The 19810-nt window shown below is 44.9% G+C and overlaps 3 protein-coding genes across 4 annotated transcripts; 1 reads left to right on the top strand and 2 right to left on the bottom strand.

The window, feature by feature from the left end:
• The first annotated feature begins 23 nt into the window (after positions 1-23).
• On the top strand, positions 24-3740 carry LOC100274186 (uncharacterized). The gene is made up of 12 exons (NM_001148560.1): positions 24-380; positions 670-763; positions 1132-1176; positions 1288-1338; positions 1462-1536; positions 1639-1672; positions 2074-2129; positions 2221-2280; positions 2354-2413; positions 2488-2534; positions 2606-2716; positions 3486-3740. The coding sequence occupies exons 1-11, from the start codon at positions 40-42 to the stop codon at positions 2652-2654; spliced, it is 912 nt and encodes a 303-aa protein (NP_001142032.1). The 5' UTR covers positions 24-39; the 3' UTR covers positions 2655-2716; positions 3486-3740.
• A 1224-nt stretch (positions 3741-4964) lies between these two features.
• LOC100304345 (Vacuolar protein sorting-associated protein 41-like protein) lies at positions 4965-11237 on the bottom strand. The gene is made up of 19 exons (NM_001347136.1): positions 10881-11237; positions 10097-10366; positions 9831-10010; positions 9144-9407; positions 8890-9022; positions 8701-8791; positions 8272-8374; positions 7664-7767; positions 7433-7526; positions 7199-7354; positions 7042-7104; positions 6885-6950; positions 6567-6767; positions 6385-6462; positions 6183-6302; positions 5992-6072; positions 5823-5908; positions 5590-5671; positions 4965-5503 (listed from the first exon to the last, which is right to left on the bottom strand). Exons 1-19 carry the CDS (start codon positions 11175-11177, stop codon positions 5108-5110), a joined length of 2865 nt encoding a protein of 954 aa, NP_001334065.1. The 5' UTR covers positions 11178-11237; the 3' UTR covers positions 4965-5107.
• A 2919-nt stretch (positions 11238-14156) lies between these two features.
• Positions 14157-17744, bottom strand: LOC100279832 (uncharacterized). Of its 2 annotated transcripts, XM_008669603.4 has the most exons (3): positions 17222-17744; positions 15877-17052; positions 14157-14845 (listed from the first exon to the last, which is right to left on the bottom strand). In XM_008669603.4, the coding sequence occupies exons 1-3, from the start codon at positions 17282-17284 to the stop codon at positions 14336-14338; spliced, it is 1749 nt and encodes a 582-aa protein (XP_008667825.1). In that variant the 5' UTR covers positions 17285-17744; the 3' UTR covers positions 14157-14335. The 2 variants fall into 2 exon arrangements, with proteins under 2 accessions (XP_008667825.1, NP_001146258.1); NM_001152786.1 differs by having other exon boundaries at positions 14195-14845; positions 15877-17320.
• Positions 17745-19810: the final 2066 nt, after the last annotated feature.

Raw genomic sequence — 19810 nt, 5'->3', positions numbered from 1 at the left:
GGCGCCTACTCCACTCCGCTCCATCCTCACTCCCTCCCGATGCCTTCCACTTCCCTCGCCGTCCCCACCGGCGCCGTCGGCGTCGCCGGCTCTCGCCGCTATCCATTCATCAGCAACCGATCAGCCTCAAGCGCCCCGCGCCTCCGCCGCGCGCCCCGGCTCGTCATGGTCTCCGCCTCGGCGTCTCTCGAGGCCCTCATCTTTGATTGCGACGGCGTCATACTGGAGTCAGAGCACCTCCACCGCCAGGCCTACAACGACGCGTTCGCGAACTTCGGGGTGCGCTGCCCGCCGGGCTCCGCCGACCTGCTGTACTGGGACGAGGCCTTCTACGACAACCTACAGAACCGCATCGGCGGAGGGAAGCCCAAGATGCGGTGGTACGTGTGCAAGTTTGGTTTCTTTCGTTACGGAATATCTCGACCTACTGGTTAATTGCTTGTGATGATCGTGTGCCTTGCGCTTAAAATGCACTGGGGATGTCCATGCTTATGTGTTAGTGGGAATGGAATGTCAAATCATATCTGCGGTTTAATTTGTACAAATGCAAGCTTTGATCGTAAACGTGTTGCTAACTTACGAACTCTGGATGACCGCACAGCACGTGAAGTCAATAATATGTATATGTGACGATTGGTTCTGAATTGGTTGGGGCTTGGGATTTGACAGGTACTTTGGGGAAAATGGGTGGCCTCCTTCAAAGATCTTTGAGACACCACCTTCGACTGACTCTGATAAGGAGAAGCTGGTTGATATAATTCAGGTCTGTCTTATATATCTTTGGTTTTACAACTTGTTGGACTCTTCATTAATATCATTTCTGCAGATTGTGGGATAGGATCGCAATTACTTTGAGTCATTCACTAGTTTAAAGTTATCTTCAAAAGCTGTGGGTTCTACACAAATACTAATCTCTTTTATCAATCTGTCATTCAATTATACTTTTGCAATTGCATGACATTTATCCAAAAAAACGGGAATCTCAGCTGTGAGCTTCGGTTGTGTTCTCTCCTCTAACCTCTATCAGTGTGCAAATTTTTTGTGCATTCTTGTAAAAAAAACGTGATTACAGCTTACATCATTTTACCTTCTGAATTCAGGACTTTTACAGTTGAAACACTTAATTTGCAGGATTGGAAAACAGAGAGATACAAAGAAATAATAAACTCTGGAACTGTAAGTTCAATGCCTTCATTATTTCCTAAACTTACATCACTATTAAAATTAATATGCATAACAAGTCATCTCTTTTTTTTGTCTGACGCCGATTTGAGTCTCTATTATTAGGTGAAGCCTAGACCTGGTGTCTTGCAGTTGATGGATGAAGTAAAGGATGCGGTAATATAACTTATTGGAGTGTCTTTCTTTTATTTTATTTTCAAAGCAACATTTTCACGAGTTCTCAACAATATAGCTATTTGGTACTCTGAGGTGATTTTTATCCTTTATACAATTGTGTAGGGTATCAAGCTTGCTGTTTGCTCTGCAGCAACTAAAAGTTCAGTCATAATGTGCCTTGAAAACCTTATTGGACTTGTAAGTTAAAATATGACTTATGTTGCTTCCATATGTCTCTCCCAAAACTTTTGTTGTGTTGGCTGGTTTTATTTTTTCTCATTTCTGCTCTTGTTTCTATAGGAGCGATTTAATGGCCTGGATTGCTTCCTTGCTGGTAAGGTTGGCAACAGTAACAAAAGAAATTACAAATCTCCTCCTGTACAGTTCTTTCTGTTAATTTTTTCAATAAACCCTTTACAGTGGGGGCTTCCTCTGCTGCATTTAATATTGAAAAAATAAGGAATATATAGTGGTTGCATTTGTAGAACTTTTAAGAACGATGTAATTCCTTTAAACAATATAAACTACAGCAAATGTATCATCAGTGAAGCAAGTCCCGTAAACAATTGATAGCTGAGGATGCTTTTTATCATATTTCCCAAATGTAAAATATCAGAGCACTCCTTTGTCAATTGTCAAACTTAAGTTATTTGGTTCTGTCAGCCGTTAAGGTTCTAGTTGCGACAAAAAACAACAATCCTTAAATTTCACAATTCTTATTTGCCTCCACTGCAGGTGATGATGTTAAACTAAAGAAGCCTGATCCAACAATATATATAACAGCATCAGAGGTAGTGAATACTATAGTATCAAATCTTGTCTGTTTTGTCATATGTTATATCCAGAGTTGGTCACGTTAAGGACATCCTTTGTTGTTCCCAGAAATTAGGTGTGGAAAGCAAGAACTGCCTTGTGGTTGAGGATAGTGTCATTGGATTACAGGTAAGTCTTCAGATATGTATCTGATTAACCACACTAATCCTGTTAACTATGAGATCCATTTACTTTTTAATAGGCTGCAAAAGGAGCAGGAATGTCATGTATAATAACATATACACCTTCAACTGCTAGCCAAGTAAGATTGATCTTTAGTTCTAGTTCTTGTTCACTGTCACTGTACTGTATCATGATCTGCTAACTTCTTCATAGGATTTCAAGGATGCAATTGCTACCTATCCTGACCTTAATAATGTCAGGTAGGTTCTGCTCAATTGGCATTTAGACCTTTTTGTGTTTCAGATAAATTACATCTGTTATATCCTTGCAGGCTTGAGGACCTCAAGCTATTACTCCAGAAAACTCTTGTTACTGGATAGCAAAGTGTCTTGTTTTCCCCAAAGAATACATTGAAAATTTTCTTGATGCATGATAATCCACGGTAAGTTTGTTTCTATATCTGTGACTCATTTCTTTTGTTTAGATTGCCATTTGGGATTGCCTCTGTCTAAGGATTACATCCCTGATAGTTTAAGTGTGGACTAGTTTTATAGTTAGGCATATATGCCAAATTCTCTCAATTTTTTTAAAAAAATCATGGGCGTGTTTGGTGTGGCGCCTAAGCCGCCACACCGCGCCACACTTTTCAGCCACAAGTGTGGCGGCCAAATTAGGCGCCACACTTGTGGCTGAAAAGTATGGCGCGGTGTGGCGGCTTAGGCGCCACACCAAACACGCCCCATATATCCTGGACTCCTTTAGCTTTGCCAAACTTTTTGCCGAGAATACAACTTTGTAAGGTGAAAAAGGTTGGCAGGAAGTTAATACTGTGAAAGAAGTGTTCTTAATTTGAAAATATGTTACTTGAGTCCTTATATGCATTTAATATTTTGTGCTTGTTTATCAGTTCTTTTCTGCTTTGTAAGCCTTTTTGCTCTTCTCTATATTTATGTTTTGTAGGGCCTTAGGGGGTGTTTGTTTGAGATTATAATCTGTCCAGATTATATAATCCAATAAATTTTGAACTAACACTTAGTTCACAATTTGTTGGATTATATAATCTGGGCAGTTTATAATCCCAAACAAACACCCCCTTAGTCCCCTTCTATTTTTTTATGAAATGGACGCATCTCTCCTATGTGTTTGAGAAAAAAAGATTTTATGTTCTTTCACTAAAAATGAAATTCTGCATTTACTTTTCACCTTTTCAGCTATTATTCCCTGGATGTTGAACAGTTGGTGATGAGTGTTGAACAGTAGATGAATCCAAACATACATCTTGTTGAACAGTTGGTGCTGGATGGTGGAAGGCATGATTACTCAGATAGATAATTAATGCAACTAGAAAGATAGATAGTTACGATTGTTAAAACTTTTGTTGTGAAGAGTGATACAATTGTTGTGTATCGAAAAACAATTTTATCTTACATTTTGGAGAGAAAAATTATTATCTCGGGGTGCCCCTCACATCGTGTTTTACAACTGAAATTGAGAAGTTCATATGTGATAAAGTCTTGCTCAGTTGACTAAAAAAAACTCGAGAGAATTCATACTCAAATCAAATTGGGAAATACAAATTCGACAGCCCACCATAAAAAGATTATATCCTTCATGGGTAATTCTTTGATGTTTAGGATTCAACCAATCCAAGAGTATCCAAAGCTCAATTGGATGGAAGTGATTATCAGCCTTGAATCATTGTCCCCACATCAACTCAACCAAATCCTACCAAGATGAGCTTTAGAGAGTCGAGGGAGGGATTGATGCCTATGAATAAGTCTGTTTCAAATTAGCCTGAAGTCAGTTTGTTTCAAATCAGGCCTAAAGTTAATAAGTGCAAGAGCAAAGGATACATAGTGCCCTCAGAATCCAATACTTGTCACGGTCCAAACACTTCGGCTAAGCGAACACTACGAGTAAAATGATTTTTCTACACTCCGTTCGAATTGCCCTCATGCTCAGTGAGAAACGAAAGACGACAGTTTTTCCAGCATTACTTCCCATGGGCAACAAAAGCCGGTCTCAAGTGTACTGATCTGATGTAAAAAAAATAAGATGTGAAAAATGGGGAGATGTTTAAGGAAGAACAAACAGTTGTGCATCGTGTAATGTCAAATGAACTTCTGATTATTTATCAAACGTGGCATTACAAAAAAAAAGGAAATGCCGCATAGCTTTGCTCATGATGGTTCAAACACTTTAGTCACTTTTAGCTCCTAAAAAAGCTAAACTTTAGTCAATTTGTTTTAGCTCCTGGATCCAAACAGGCAGCGAAGGATACATACTGCCTTCAGAATCCAATAGCTACAGCGCAATATGTCACCGTCCAAACACTTCGGCTAGAATCGAACGCTGAGTATCCTGTTCAAATTGCCCTCAAGGTTCAGTGAGAAACGCATTACTTCCCATGGGCAACAAAAGCCGGTCTCAAGCGATCTGATTTCTGTATATTGCGAGAAGCACTTTCATGAAGACCTGGAGGAAGTGAGAAGAAACTGGGGAATTCTACCATGCCCTAGTCCCAAATAGAACAGTGTATAATATAGACAGGCACATTCTACATGAACAGTTCTGCATCGTGTAATGTCAATAAACTTTTGATTATCTGGCAAACGTGGCATTAAAAAAAGATGGAAATGCCGCACAGCTTTGCTCATGCTGGTTCATCAAATTTACACAGAACTCTCCTTGCCGAGGACATGGCCTCCCTCAAAAGAATTACGCTATTGTAAGCATGTGTTATGTGTAACACGCGAAAAGAACACAATAATTACATGGCTCAAAACTTACAACACAACACAAGGTAGTGTGTACTACCCAACACGGTATAAAATTATGAAGCAGCAGTAGTGCACAAGACACAGCGCATGCGAGACTGGCCTGATGGGGAACCATCCTCATCGTCCATGCCTCCGTCACTATCCTGACCACTGTTTGATCTCATCGAGTCTAAGCCACCTTCAAGGCAAGACAGATGATACGCATGGCAGCAGTAGAACACGATGACAGATATGTCCTGGATAGGCAAAGGATCGAAGCACAAACAACACCGGGCACCACATCTTGTTCTGGACTTGATATCTAGAGCCCGGACGCTAGATGATCTCTCGTGTCCCCGCGATGATCCATCGTCAGCTCTGTTTCCGTGTACCTCCTCGTCCATGCTTACCATGTATACCCCACGCCGAGCCTCGTGGTAGTATTTAACCAAAAGGTTAACACAGTCAGCCTGAACAAAGCAAGTTTCGGATGAAAATGTCCAAAATTCAAGATGGTTGAGACATGGAGCAGCACAGTATACGAAAGAAAGTAAACCTTAAGTATATCGTTGCATCCATTTCGCAATGAAGTTTCTGTCCGGTAATCCGTCACAATTTTCACAAGACGATCCCGCAACCTATCAAAAGCATGAGTGAACACTCAACCAGGGGATGAAATGGTTGGATTAAGAATCATGGCAGATCGTTTCGAGTATATTTGCCAAGGTTTCAGTCATGCAAGAAATTCTGTAGCTCAGTTATTTTACGATAAATTTTGATGGAACATACCGAGGTATTTCTAAGCCATCAGGAACCAAACTGACAATGTACAGAGGATCAAGATTGCCAACTGTATGTTCCAATAGATTCCCTACCTGCCCAACAGACATAGAAATTGAACTAAGAAACAGAAGATGCCTCAGTCTAAGCAAGATTAAACATCATTTATTTCAGTTACCATTTCAGGCTTCTGGAGGCATTGTCTAATCAGTTCCTCCCACAGTTCATCATCATGCTGTTCCGTAACAAATTCAACAGCCTGTATGCATTTTCAAGATGAGTGTTACTGTTCAATCCCATATATCAAGTTGGCTAATATAGAACAGCATGTCTCAGAAATGATAATATAATGGGTAGGCAAGTTAGAACCTCCTGCATGTCTTCCAGTTTGTTTATAATTGTCGACAGAGCTTCCTTAGCATTGCCCATTCGACCAAGGACAAAAACTTGCTCCCTTACAAGTTCTTTTTGTGCAAAGATTTCATATGCCTGAATAACAATAACAAATTATCAAGCCTATGATTAACTAAATAGAAAATTTTATGATGTGATTCTTTGGGGAAACTATGACCTTGTCAAGCCTGTAATGCTGACTGGTTCGAAGGAAGGGTAGTAGCATCCTTGTCTCGTAGTCAGCATAAAGCTCCACCTATAATGCAAACAGTTTTGACTTGCAAGTTATTGTCAAAACACAAAGTAGATGTAAAAAACAATTGGGGAAATGGACATGACAATGGGAGGCAGAAAAGGTACCTGCATATCATGAAAATCCTTTCCAGCGTGTATATCTATCTCAAATAAAGCATGCAAATACAGGTGTAACAAATATCTCTTGTCACATTTTTTACTGGTATGCAACAGCTGCTCCACAACTTCATATGGGGGAATGATATCACGATGTTGGATCAGTAGGTGAACTGTTCTTTTATTGTCCACTATCATAAGATTGACAATCTGAAGAATATTAAAAAAAGTGTTTAAGTCGAGGATATGGAATGCTTTTTCTAAAACATACCACTGTAGAATGTAACTTTGTATTAGCAGCTAAATTGGACTCCTCCATTTTGATACCTTATCATGAATGGCATCATGCAAGTTGTATTTCTCAATAAACTCGAATACTTCTGGCTTCAGGAGCTGAACCAAATGGGTTTAATTAGAAAGAATTTGGCAATAAAAATGTATATTTTGATATGTGCCTACAAATACAGCTTTAGGATGTACTTACTTCAGCATAAAGAGAAAGTGCCTTTTCGTATTGACCATTGATCACATACAATTCAGCTAATGACTACATGGCACATAAGGCAGATATCAACCAAGGAGTGAAACAAAATGAAGTGTATATATATGTTTTACATTCATTAAATGATGTCCCTCCCCACCTCTTTCAATGAATCAGCCATCGATGAGGAGTTTAGCTGTGGCTCAATGGCAGATATGACCGGTGAGGCTGAGTATAATGTCGGTGGCCAATTTTTTATAGTAGTCAAGAGAAGTTCATGGAAAGAAGGATTGGTAGTTAGAGCAACAAGGGCAACCTACACAAGAAAATCAGAATAGTATTACAACAGATAGGTGTTAAAATTAGTAATGGAACTTACAAGTTAGCACCACACCTCATATGCAGTATCACTCAGCTGAGGATTTTCTGTAGGAATATAAGGGACCAAAACAGGAAGTTGGCGGAGATGAGCAAAGTGGAAGACCCATCTGTCGCATAAAAGTTTTGATTAAAAAATGAATCAATTAACACATAGGGTGAGATCCATCAAAATCTCACAACTCATCGGTGTTATGCTAGATCATTCAACAAAAGGTGGTATCTGTGTATCCACATATTTTCTAACCTCTCCCATGCTGAAGGGGATCCTCGCAACAACTTTGGGCAGCGTTGAGCAGCTTCAGCATATTTTCTTTCAATTATCAAGTGATCAAGGTATCTTGAGCCCACCTGGATTACCATGAATGAACCGACTTTAATGCATAAAGTATTTCTAATGTAATTAGGTGTGCTTTTGTAAGGACAAGTCCTTGTCATAGATGGGCTCAAAAATGGTAGACCTTTATGATGGCTGTAAAACATGCTACACTTCTAGCTTTCTGAAAATACATGGGACAGTTTTCATGCATAGAATAAAGGAAAGTGGGACGGTTTTTCTTTTATCTGCATTAGTAGGGACAGTTGTCATGACACTCTTTATGAGTCTAAAATGGCCTTTTTGAACATAAACATCTATTTGTGCATATATAGGTCTCATTTTCTGAAGAATAGCTAACCATCACCTTAAAAATTATTGATAATAATCAATGCCAAGAGAGCTTAATCATCATGAGAGCTATTTAACACTGCACACTGGTAGGTTACTAAAATAGTAAAAGGAATAACTCATTATCAGAGGGATCATGTATTGTTCTGCGTTACTATCAAATTCAAACAACTATTTCTCTAGTTCACCTCATCAAGAAGCTCAGTGCGTCCTTGCCCTGCCTCAACTGCAGCCAATGCTTTTTCATGGCAACCATGTTGAAGAAGCCAAGCAATATGATCTTCAGCATCTCTAATCAGAAGGTGCACACTATATTAATCATGGGATTATTTTTGGGAAAATTTTGCCACAGGACAGTCAAAACGATTTACTTTTACTGAAAGGTAATGGAAACTGATTTTTGCTGCTGGACACTACAAAATTGTGTATATTCACTGACAAGCATGGTTTAGTCACTTTGTGTCCTCCAGAAAATGTATGGAAAAGATCGATTCTTTCTAAAGTTTGCTGGAGGTCACTCATTAAATTTCAATTAATATAATATCCTCAAAGTGACAATCAGATAAAATTAGATATTGTAATTGGGGGTTGATATGAGCTCTTTCTTTGTAACAAACCTTGGCTTTGCAACGACTATGTCCTTAGGAGACACAATGTAATACAAAGGTTCATCACCAGCAGCCCACTGTCCACCTGCATTGCTACTTCCTGAATGACAGGACAAGAGAATCAGGGTTCCTTCATTAGAAAAGTTCTCATCAATAAGAAAAGAAATGCCACTGATGTTAGAGCACAATCAATTAAACCTGAGAAAGGTGCATGTGCAAGAGCATAGTCCTTTGCCTTGTAATGCTCATAACCATGAATAGGCAGAGCATCTGTAGTAAGCTCATCATTTTTCCATGATACAAGATGTATTTCTGGACGCTGTGCAGTTCCCTGCAAAATTTTAGAAACATAACAGGAACATCAATCTCAGAAGTCAGAAGCATTATTTTAGAAGCAAAGGTACATGGTATGCAATGCAGATGTAACAGACATTCAGAGATGTGATGATTACCTGTCGTGAAGTAACAGAAGTACTAAATGTTTTCTCTTTTTCATCCTCATCAGGAATATAGGCAAGTACGACTAAAAGGTCACCAAATGGAGCAACCCCAGATATGTGATAGCCTGTTTGGAATGAGCCCACAATGTCCACATACTTCTCAGAACTAGCTGTGGTGATAGTTCTTTGTAGGCCATTGAGTCCCTGAGATAGATCTGTTCGGATCGCTGCAATCTTGACACTTGTTCCCCATCCAACAACTAAGACTGTATCATCCTAAGCATGTATAGATCAGTTAACATAACATGTACTTTTTAAATCAAAATATAAGCTAGAAAATAATAAATTTAGAAGTCAGTCCTTGAGTCAGACACGCTAATAACATGAATGATTCCATATCAGCCAGAAAATAAAATGGCTATCATGCTCCTTTTACACGATTGAAAGTATGTCAATTCATTAGAAATAGAAGCATCATGTGTGTTTCTTTGTGTTTGTGCCCCTGGCTAATATCCTGTCTTCCGCATACTAAAGTTAAGAGCAAATATTTGACTTATTGCACATATCACCAAAACTTTCCACTTCACAAAATCCTTTGCTTTTGCACCCCTCTATTAATATTTTACTCATATGCTAACAAAATTGAAATGTACCAGTCGAGTATGTATAATCCATATACAGATATAAAGATATAATTACCTGCCAGACTAGGTGGGGAAGCAAGAACTCTGGTCGATGAATGCCTTTTGGTCTCTCTATGAATGCGATCCCTTTGTCTGTTCTCATATCATGCACTTTGACCCCTGCATCATTAGCCCAAGCAAGAAGATCCGCCCTCCACTTCATCGAATGGATTGGCCCTTCACCATCACGCAAAACCTACATAACCATCAAGCAAGAGATGTGCTAGCCATTAGAGGTCACTGGATGCATCAGATCTATTATCCTAAGGAAACCAAACTTACCTTCTTATGGTAACCTCCCCAAGACTTCTTTGTCAGCACAAGTACTTGGCCTGCTAAACCACCAGTAGCAAATCTTCTATAGTTCCGGGCATAATTAGGGTCTAGAGCAATTGCCTTCATGGGGCGATGGTACTCAAACTTTAGCTTTTCATCGGTGAAGAGGCTGTTTATTGCCACTGTGCCATCATCCGAGCAGCTGCCTATATATTCACCGTCTGCGTCAAAGCTTATGTCGTTGATAGTTGCTGTGTGCGCAGCAATTTCTTTCACCTACACAAAACGTAAAGCACAAATAGATGAAACTGATGCGTATCAGCATGCAAGTTTAGCATTCCTACAGATTGAATCTACATGGAGTGACAGTGTCATTTGATCACGTGCTTTAGTTTTGCATATCAACGTGTCATTCTTTGGCTCCACAACTTCCCCAACCATAGGTCCGGGGAATTTCAATCAGAACAATACTACAGTGGCGTGATCCTTGTTACCAGACCTATATGCATCACAGGATTTCAAGCTGCGAGTGACGAAGGAAGCTAGCAGAGCCTCCAGCAACCGTGTGAGCGTCTACAGCCAGGTCAGTTTCGGATTAATAAATCCGTCCAAACTCTATTGTTGAAGTGGCAAAAGTAGTTTTGACCCAGCAAGTATAGAGGAAGAAGCTCCAAGAGCAGTCCCAATGCCCCAGGATCCCGTCTCCCTCAACGCCACACCTTCGCCCGTTCCCATCACAAGCCCCAATTCCGCAGGGAGAGAGCGCCCTGTGGCGAGACGAAAAGGGTACCTGGTTGCCCTGGAAGTCGAGGATGTGGAGCGTGCCGTTGTGAGTGCCGAGCGCGACCATGCGGTCGGCGACGGCGATGGCGGCCGCGGCGTCGGTGGAGAGGATCGCCGGCACGCTCCCGCCTAGCCGCTGGTACTTGAGCCGCGGCTCCTCCTCGTCGTCGTCGTCCTCCTCCTCCTCCGCTTCGTCATCGCCCACTTCCTCCTCATCAACCTCCTCCTCGCGCTCGTCGTCGCCCTCCGCGCCGTTCTGCAGCGGCAGCGGCGGGCGGGCGCGCCGCGCGGGCGCGGTGGACATCCTCTCGCCGCCGGCCGGCCCGCGAGATCTCCCGTCCCGAGGCGATTTCCGGTGAAGCCGAGGGCCCGCGTGTAAGAACTGCCTTTGCCTCGGTGCTCGTCCATTGATGTGTCGTGAACGCCTGTAAAAACTAGTCCAGTGCATCGAGTGCGGCCGAGCCGGGTCCGGCTGGGCCGCTGGGCTGGTGATCGAGCCAGGCTAGCCACCCAGGAGAGCCACGCGCCGGGTGCGGGCCTTCGGCTCGTGGTCGTGGTGTGGGTGTGGCTGCTCGGCGCTGGCCGGGTCCGCGGTCGGGTCTCCATCGGTTTCGAGTGCTGGACCTGGACCGCGAAGGAGTGGGCACACGTGGGCCGCCTGGAGCTTCTGGCTCGGTGGATCGGATTGGAAGCCCAGCAATTAATAATGTCATGCCATCGTGGCATCGTCTCGCCGTTGACGTGGTTTCCTCACCGATGACGGCAGACAAGTAGTAAAAGCACTGATCCAGACGGTTATTTCAGTTTCGCCTGGCTGTTAGTAACAGTGAGAGCACCTCAAAAAAAACTCTTTAATTTTGACTCTTTATTTATCTCTATAAAGATTAAACTCTATATATAACATTTTATTTAATAGACTCTCTAACATGTAATTTAGCTTGGCTATCGAGAGTTGCTAGTTAAATTTAGCTAGTGATGGAGTTAATTTAGAGGATCGGATAGCTTGACAAATAAAATAGCTAATCCTTTGAAAAGCTATTTTGTTATTAGGTCGTTAAAATTTAGCTTGACAGGCTATTTAAATCTTTGTCTGACTGGCCGCTGCCGATGGATCGAGATGAGCCTGCGCGAAGGGAGCAGCGTCATCGGATCGCCTCCGACCGAGTCACGGCTCACGCACGCGTGCTATCTACCTTTTCCTTTCGGCGTCTCGCTGGCGATCCAGAGTTCTGGACGGCGGACGTGGACAACGACCAGCAGAAGGCGTCATGGAGGCACCGACCTGTTTGGACTGAAGGCAACAGCGCCATCAAGCCTCCTTTTATTTTTTTTCCCCAGCTTTTCATATGCAACCGATGACGGCTCTTGTCCACGGGATCAATGAGATGACACCACATGTCCGTAATGGCCGGCCCCGTCCCTGGCCCAGAGACACAGAGCAGTCACTTATTTAGTCTAGTACTACAAAATAAGTGATTGTTTACATCTCTAAGATATCTTTAGTTAAAGAAGTATTAACCAGGCTTTTAGGGGAAAAAAAGGCACTTTTAAGTATGTATGGTAGCATGAGTGTTATAAAGGATGTTTACAACTGCTTCACTTTGCCAGCTCCACTCTAAAATTTTAGCCACATAGGTTTAGCTCACGTGACGTAAAAAGGTTAGATTTACACAAACTCTATCCAATTTTAATGTCTCATCCTATACAAGGTCTCCTAACAACCTCTCTCAGTTTTAATCTTATCTAGATTTAGATTGCGTTTAAAATTTTATAATAATTTTACAAATAAAGCTCTAGTAACTCTATTAGTCACCTGATCCTTTAAAGAAACAAAATTAATCTCAAACATTATTCTAAGAACTCTTTGCTTTGTTCTAGCATAGAACATAGGATTCGATAACAAGTACTTTGCTCCAATATCATCTCTACTCCTATAATGTGGCAATTTATTCAGACGTCATCGTTCCTTCCACACGACGCACAAACCTCTCCCTTTTCTACTGCGTCGTCGCTCCTCGTCCTCTACGCATATCTCCCTCTCTCACTCTATCCCCTCCATGCACTTATTGACCCCCATCGCTGTCGCATCTACATCCTCCTGTCGCGGCCTCACTCCTGTATCTGCCTAAGCCTCCGCAGTGGTGTCTCTAGCGTCGACCTCCCCGCCACCGAAGCCCTTGCTACAGGGCGTGGCCAACAATCCGCTCCTCGCCTCCGTCACGACCAGCGACCTCATCTAGCTTGTACCGACCCTCGCCAGCATGCCCACACCGTGTGGTAGCTCCTCGCCATGTTCCTCTCCACCATTGTCGACATCATCACCCAGTCACTGTCCTTCGGCACGATCGCCCTCCTCAGCACGATAGTGAGCGAAAGGGATATTGATATTTTGATTTCTACGACGCACGATGGGGAGCAGAAGGGAGGAGGAGAGGAACGAGAAGATCATTCGCGCCCTCATGAAGTGCATCAATTAAAACAGTGTGGTAACCCTCTCTTGCCTTTTGGTTCATTACTAAGTTGATTGGGAGGCGTATGATGTTCCACTTCGCGAATTGTTACATGGGAGGCAATGGGATACGTCTGCGTTGTGGAATTAAGGGTGGCAATTGCTAATTGTATTTAGAGACTAAATAGGTTCCTCTTTTCTAAGAGCTACATGCTGCAGGCAGCTACCTAAAGGTATGTGAGTTTGATCGTTTGGCTTCCTTAACAGGATGGTGGGAGGGGAGTGAATTTAGTCTCTGTTTTCTACTAGAGAGTAGAAGCAAAAAAAAACTGACTTGCTCCGCCTCCATGGTGGGATGAGTACCCGTTTTCATAATTAATCTACTTGTTGGCGACTACAATACGATGCTAATAGATATCTGAAATTCAAATTTTAAATAAGATAATTTTCGGAAACAATTTATCTTTATGGGAACGATACAATTACGAGACACGGGCTACAGAAACGATATTTTCAGTTACGGTTTTCATCTTTAAATGCAACATATATTTAAACTAGACCTGTAGAGTTTAAATATATTGAGTACAATTTACAACCCCTTGTCGTATCGTTCAAAACCCTAGTCCATTCATTACGGATTTCCACGCCACTCCATCTGGATCCATTCATTCTGGAGTTACATGCAAAAGCTGCTGCAGTCCGCTGGCTTTTCTGACAGAAAAGGTTTCACTTTCACAGCGCAACCAAACGAAACAATGGAGAGCCGATACGTGGGCCGTGTAAAAAAAAATACCCCGACCCCGAGTGAGGTGGGGAGGACCACAGGTAAAGCAATAAAGGACGGCCGCGGTGAAAACTTTACAATCATAAAGGACGACCAAGCAATGCTCCACTCCACCAACCAAGTAATTAGCTTTACAAAGGGATCAAGAGGAAAATCGCAAGCCATGAAAGAGAGAGAGGGGGAAGGAAAAACTAAAAAGGATCAAAAAGTTACAGGCCCATGCATCACGTCAGCAGAGCCTAGGCAAGCCCCTGCCGCCGGTCTGGTGGCAGGAGGCGGCGCCGGAGCCGAAGGACAAGGACAAGGACTTGCCCTTGGCCATTCTGGACATCTGGCCCTTCATCTCCTTGCACGCCCGCTCCAGCTCCACCACCCGGCTCTGCATTCTCTGCAGGTTCAGCCGCAGCAGCTCCTTCTCGTCGTCGTCGCCGCCGCTCCTTCTGCCGAGGTCCACGCTGCGGGTGGCGCGGCGGGCGACCCTCCTCCTCGGCGTCTGGGACTGGGAGCAGGAGGACGGGTCGGGCCGGCGCTCCTTCCCCGCTGCCGCCGTCGCGCTCCCGCCGGGGCCCGGCTCGCTGATGTGGAGCTTGCACTGCTGCGACGCCAGCGCCTGCACCGCCACGCCCGGCGGGATCCGCCGGTTCTTGGCCAGGTCCTTGCACGCCTCCAGCGTCAGCTTCTCGTAGTTGAGGCACCGGCACAGCGTCGTGCGCTCCTCTAGGGACAGTGCTGGGTGCGACTGCGTTCGTCCATTCATTCAGTCAATCAGTGAGAAAAGCTTTTGGTGTGTCTGACTCTGACCATATGCTCGCACAAGGAAAAGCTTGCGTGTGCGAGGGAAACTACAGTGCACAGACACAAAAGGAAGAAGATCCATTTGATCATGGAAAGCATCAAAGGCCAGACAGACTAAAGGCAATCTGGGATCTGGTACAAGGGCCGCTGTTGGAAGGCTCCCGCTGATGAAAGGCAAACTGACGAACTTTACTCAACTGCTCTGTCATAGACTAGACGAGGAACGTATCTGAGATTTCACTCCTAGTCCTATTACTATCCTCGGTTAGTCAGTTTTCACCGTCAGTTCATCCAACGGTATGCAGGGACATACTGAACAGTGAACAGCCGAGTGCAGTGTTCATCGTGACACCAATCATAAACTGACAGGATATTCCCTGCCACTGTAATTGTCTGCTACCATCCCTAGCAGTTCTACAGTTAGAATCCACCATGAGGCCAGAGTAAAAAACTGGCACCAGGTGAATGGAGTTCTCCAGCAAAAGCTGCCAAACACCAGGTGGATGAATTCTTGAAAATCAGACGGTAAAGCTGGAAATCTGCCTGAGAACGAAGAGGACACTCATTCTATTGCGAAGGGGTAATTTCAGTAGTAATTTATATACTAGTAATTTGTGAGGTGCCCCTCTTTTTTTTGTGAATTCTTATTTTACTGTTAATACTATGGTACGATAAAGTGCTGCCATATCTTGGCCTAGCAACCTATAATGATAGGCTACTCAATAGCCTGAAGCTTTCAGGTATCATGTCCGAATCATGATCCCAAACAGTAGCAGTACTATGAAGCGAATCCAGCACCAGTACCAGGACGAACAAAATGGCAATGTGTTCACCGGACCAGCTGATGCAACTTTAGGAGTATTTCGCTCAAATCAAGTTCGAAACGAAATTAATGGAGCTGCATTTTCAGATGATGGGATCAAATATCAAATTATGTCATTTGCTTCTTTGGGGCGGTTCTTTTTTTTTTTTTACCTCGAGGTAGATGTCCAGCGCCCGGTACACGCCGTCGTAGCAGTCCCTGGCCGAGTCCGGCAGGCTCTCGGCGACGGCGAGGAACTTGGACACCTTCAGCCCCTGGTCCGGCGAGATTTCGCCGAGGTACTTGTCGACCAGGCGCCCCACCTTCCGCATCCTCTCCGACGGCGCGTCTGCCTCCTCTTCGGAGGCCACGAACACCCTGACCAGCCTCATGACCAGGTTGACGTCGTACACGCCGCCGCCGTCGTCGCCGGAGACGAGGAGGTCGTCGAGCGTGGCCTGGTCCAGCATCAGCCCCATGAGCCGCTCCAGCTTGTGGCGGCACTCCCTGCTCAGCCCCACCGCCGACACGATCCGGAGCACCCAGAAGAGGCCCCGGCACGAGAACGCCGTGCCCCCGACGAGCGCCACGCCGTGGACGGCCGTTTCCGCGAGGCCGGCGAGCGCGGCGCCCTCCCGCTCAAGCGCCGGCGGCCTGCGCGTGGCGGCGCGGAGGTAGTGCAGCAGGAACCGCGTGAGGATCAGGTTCTTGTTCTCGACGCCGTAGCAGCCGAGCACGCGCATCACCTTCTCGACGGTCGGCGGGGACAGCGACGTCATGTCGTCGAACCACCACTCCCTGCCGGCGCAGGGCCGCATCGAGTCCGGCGTCTTGTTGGCGGACGACGACGACCGGCGCAAGCCCGCGGTGTCGGGCGACGACGAGCACGACGACGAGGAGCGGTTCGGCGTCCCCGGGCCCGGGCCCGGGGTGGCGCCGGTGATCTTGGAGAAGAGCGCGGAGATGAGCCTGTCCAGGAGTCCCGAGGCGTCGGCCGCCGCGGCGAAGGGCTCGCAGCTCCGGACCGCGGCCAGCACGTCGCCCCAGGTCCAGTAGTAGAGCCCGTTGACGAAGGCCTCCGCCTGCGCCAGCAGGTTGCAGGCGCACACCTCCTCGGTCATCTCCAGGGACACGGCGGCGCAGTGCAGGAGCGGGAGGTTGGAGGTGCAGAGCAGGACGCGGCCGTCGTTGTAGCAGAACCTGGCCACGAGCTCGAAGCCGTCGGCGCCGCCCGGGAAGCCGCCGGCGAGATTGATGGACACGGCTTCCTTCCTGCCGCCGCCCTTCTTCTTCTTCTTCTCCTGCTTCACCAGTGTCCTCAGCCTCCCCGAGAAGGCGCACATGACGCTCTGTTACATTGCATTGCAACGACGGCGGTGAGATGAGACCAATTCGGAGCCAGAAAAGAAAACAAGGTTCGTTTATATATTGATGTGATGAGACGCCCTGTTAATTAGGAGGAGGAAGAAGAAGAAGAGCACTTGGAACGCGGCGTGGGAGACTGGGAGTGATACGTGCCTGGTGGAGATGAAGCGTGTGATGGCCATTGATGTGCACCTCGAGGTCGCAGAGCTCATTCATGGCTCACGGGAGGAGGAGCAGGAAGAAGAAGGTACGAAACGGAAAGGAAAAAATGGGAGGTGCAACGGAGGCCGTGGAGTATAAAATCTGGGGAGGCGAGAGCCGGGAGGGATCAGAAGGTGGGGAGATTTGCCTGTCGCCTCAGCGGCCCGGGAAGCCATGACCATGAGCCCATGACCATGCACAGTCACAAGCTCACAGTAGCATAGGTTACTGTGATGTGGTGAGGATGCAAGTTGAGGCGGGGCGCGCAATGCATGTGTCCCGTGCAAAGATTGTTCATTGTTGTTGGGTGACTCACGAATGCTTCCTACGAAGAAAACAAAAGCAAGTTTGGCTCCGGCTTCTCTCAACTCATTATTCGCTCTAGGCTCTGCAGCGCAAAGTTTGTAGAGCAAAAAGGGAAGCTTAATTGCATTCGTGTCTGGCTGCTGTGCGTGTTAAGACTTGTCTGGAAAGAACAAATAGGAGGAGACCAGGACACATCACCGCTCCTATTTAATCGGCCCGTGAGGCCGTGGCAGTGGCAGTTTGTTTGTTCAGGCATGTGTGCTTTTTGTCAGGGAGCCGGTGCAGTTGCCGCGGATTTTACTAATCCGAAAAAAAACTAACTGGGCGCGCTCCAGGCTTATTTGTCACATTATTGATCGCAAAGCTAGTTTGCAACGCCCTTTTGGTGGCAAGCTAATGGATGTAGCTGAAGAGGGTTAGGACGAGTGGCACGATAAGATAATCCCGCAGTTCAGATGGCTCCAAGCTCGGCAAGAACAACAGCAAACAACTTGCTGCTGATCAACAGTGCTAACAGCAAGTAGGCAGGGTAGTAGCTAAGGAATCCAATCACAAGTGATCGACAGGAGAAACGCCTCCGGTGTTAATCAATCTATCTACTACCAGACAGCAGGTGCGTGCGCAGCAGCAACTCCCACGCAGTCAAGTACATCCACGCACCCGTGGTTCATCTACGGCTTCTACGCTATCATACACATACGGTATACCCACATTTCGCGGCGATTGTTCCCGGCGACAATGGTGGACAGCCTCACTGCCGTAGGTTGCCGTCGGCTAGAACTAGAATAAGGTGTTGGGAAGCGGAGATGAATGTTCTCCCGGCTCCGCGTACGTACGCGCTCACACCACCGACTGCAACAATGGTGGATAGATAGCGACGATTCCCTCGGCGCCACGGCGGGTCGCTGTGCTGGATCACGGTCACGGGCGCTGCTGTGGAAGCGGGGAAGGGGTTCTTGAGCGGTTGACCCATTGTCGTCTCTCTGGGAAGATTATCCTGAACCCTCTCCACCAGCATCACAAGTCCACCACACCATGAACGATTTCTTCAGAATGGCAGCACACAACATGAACTGAACGCATTCGACAATAGCTAATATTATCCTGAATCCTGATCTCCTTCCATTCTATATTCTCAATTAATTTAGATTTTCTGAGAGTCAGAACATTTTTCATTTCGACCTGTTTTATATAATAAATTGGTACCATTTATGATACCAAATAAATATCACTACCGATAATTTTTTTAATATTATACCTGTTTAATATTATAAAGTTTGTAATTTTGATTAGACTTGAAATATTTTAAATCTCTGAATAAGTTGGAATAATTTCTAATTTTAAATAAATGGAGGATGAATATTATTGTGTTCTCTCTCTTTATTTGACAGGTGCTCCTTCTGGATTAATGGGCCTGAAATTTGAACTAGAGTCCTAGCCCGTCCAGCTAGAACAGCCCTGGTTTCAGCCTCTCCAGAATCCTGGCATATCTAAAGTTTTGTAGGTGCACAACTAGATGCTTTGTCGATATTATTATTGGCATGGAGCTATGCTCTGTTGGCACACAACTTCTTTACATGTTAATGTATATTTAAATGAGGTACGGATAGTTATTATTTAGACTATAAATTAATCTATGCTAATGAAAGATGGCTAACTATTTTGGCTAAGAGTGTCTCCAACAAGAGCAATAAATAAGCCTCCTACTCTACTTTTTATTGCTAGTGATAAAAAAATAATCCAATATGATCCTAATTCAAGTCCATATCTTTATTAAAAAAAACTCTAAATCTTGTCCATGAACCCTATCAATTAGGGTTGTGTAGAGAGTACTATTTTAACTCCTGAGCGTATTTTTTCACCCTAACTCTCTCATGTCATTGCTCTCTCGACCTTAACTTATCAGAGGCAATTGACTCCCGTTGTCGCCCCCTTTCTCATATCATCTTTGGTGCTTCTCCCCTCCCTTCCCACACACCCATAGTTCAACCAGTTAGAACGACTCTGTGCTCCTTCTCCTCCTCTATTGTGCCTAGAGACGGAAATGGGGACCCGATAACCGATTCCCCGCGGGGAATTCTTTCATTAGAAAAATGGGGATGAGAAAATTTCTTTCCCTGTGGGGATGGGAAAACATCCTTCATCCCTGTTCCCCGCGGGGACCCGTTAAACTTACATGTGACAATATTTTCATGTAATTGTTAATTATAGAAATAAATGATCACCTTGTCGAGA

Source organism: Zea mays, chromosome 2 (assembly GCF_902167145.1).
Source record: "Zea mays cultivar B73 chromosome 2, Zm-B73-REFERENCE-NAM-5.0, whole genome shotgun sequence".
Lineage (NCBI taxonomy): Eukaryota > Viridiplantae > Streptophyta > Magnoliopsida > Poales > Poaceae > Zea > Zea mays.
Note: the sequence above shows the minus strand (reverse complement) of the source record. Positions and strands in the feature narration are given on the sequence as shown.

Excerpts from the sequence above, each read along its gene's own strand:
- LOC100279832 (XM_008669603.4), bottom strand. The coding sequence starts at position 17,284 with ATGAATGAGCTCTGCGACCTCGAGGTGCACATCAATGGCCATCACACG. Across the intron at positions 17,053-17,221 it reads ACACGCTTCATCTCCACCAG|AGCGTCATGTGCGCCTTCTC; the intron begins GCACGTATCACT and ends GCAATGTAACAG. Across the intron at positions 14,846-15,876 it reads CGCTGGACATCTACCTCGAG|TCGCACCCAGCACTGTCCCT; the intron begins GTAAAAAAAAAA and ends GGACGAACGCAG.
- LOC100304345 (NM_001347136.1), bottom strand. The coding sequence starts at position 11,177 with ATGTCCACCGCGCCCGCGCGGCGCGCCCGCCCGCCGCTGCCGCTGCAG. Across the intron at positions 7,527-7,663 it reads TCCCCTTCAGCATGGGAGAG|ATGGGTCTTCCACTTTGCTC; the intron begins GTTAGAAAATAT and ends TTTATGCGACAG. Across the intron at positions 7,105-7,198 it reads TGGCTGATTCATTGAAAGAG|TCATTAGCTGAATTGTATGT; the intron begins GTGGGGAGGGAC and ends TGTGCCATGTAG.
- LOC100274186 (NM_001148560.1), top strand. The coding sequence starts at position 40 with ATGCCTTCCACTTCCCTCGCCGTCCCCACCGGCGCCGTCGGCGTCGCC. Across the intron at positions 2,414-2,487 it reads CACCTTCAACTGCTAGCCAA|GATTTCAAGGATGCAATTGC; the intron begins GTAAGATTGATC and ends ACTTCTTCATAG. Across the intron at positions 2,535-2,605 it reads CCTGACCTTAATAATGTCAG|GCTTGAGGACCTCAAGCTAT; the intron begins GTAGGTTCTGCT and ends ATATCCTTGCAG.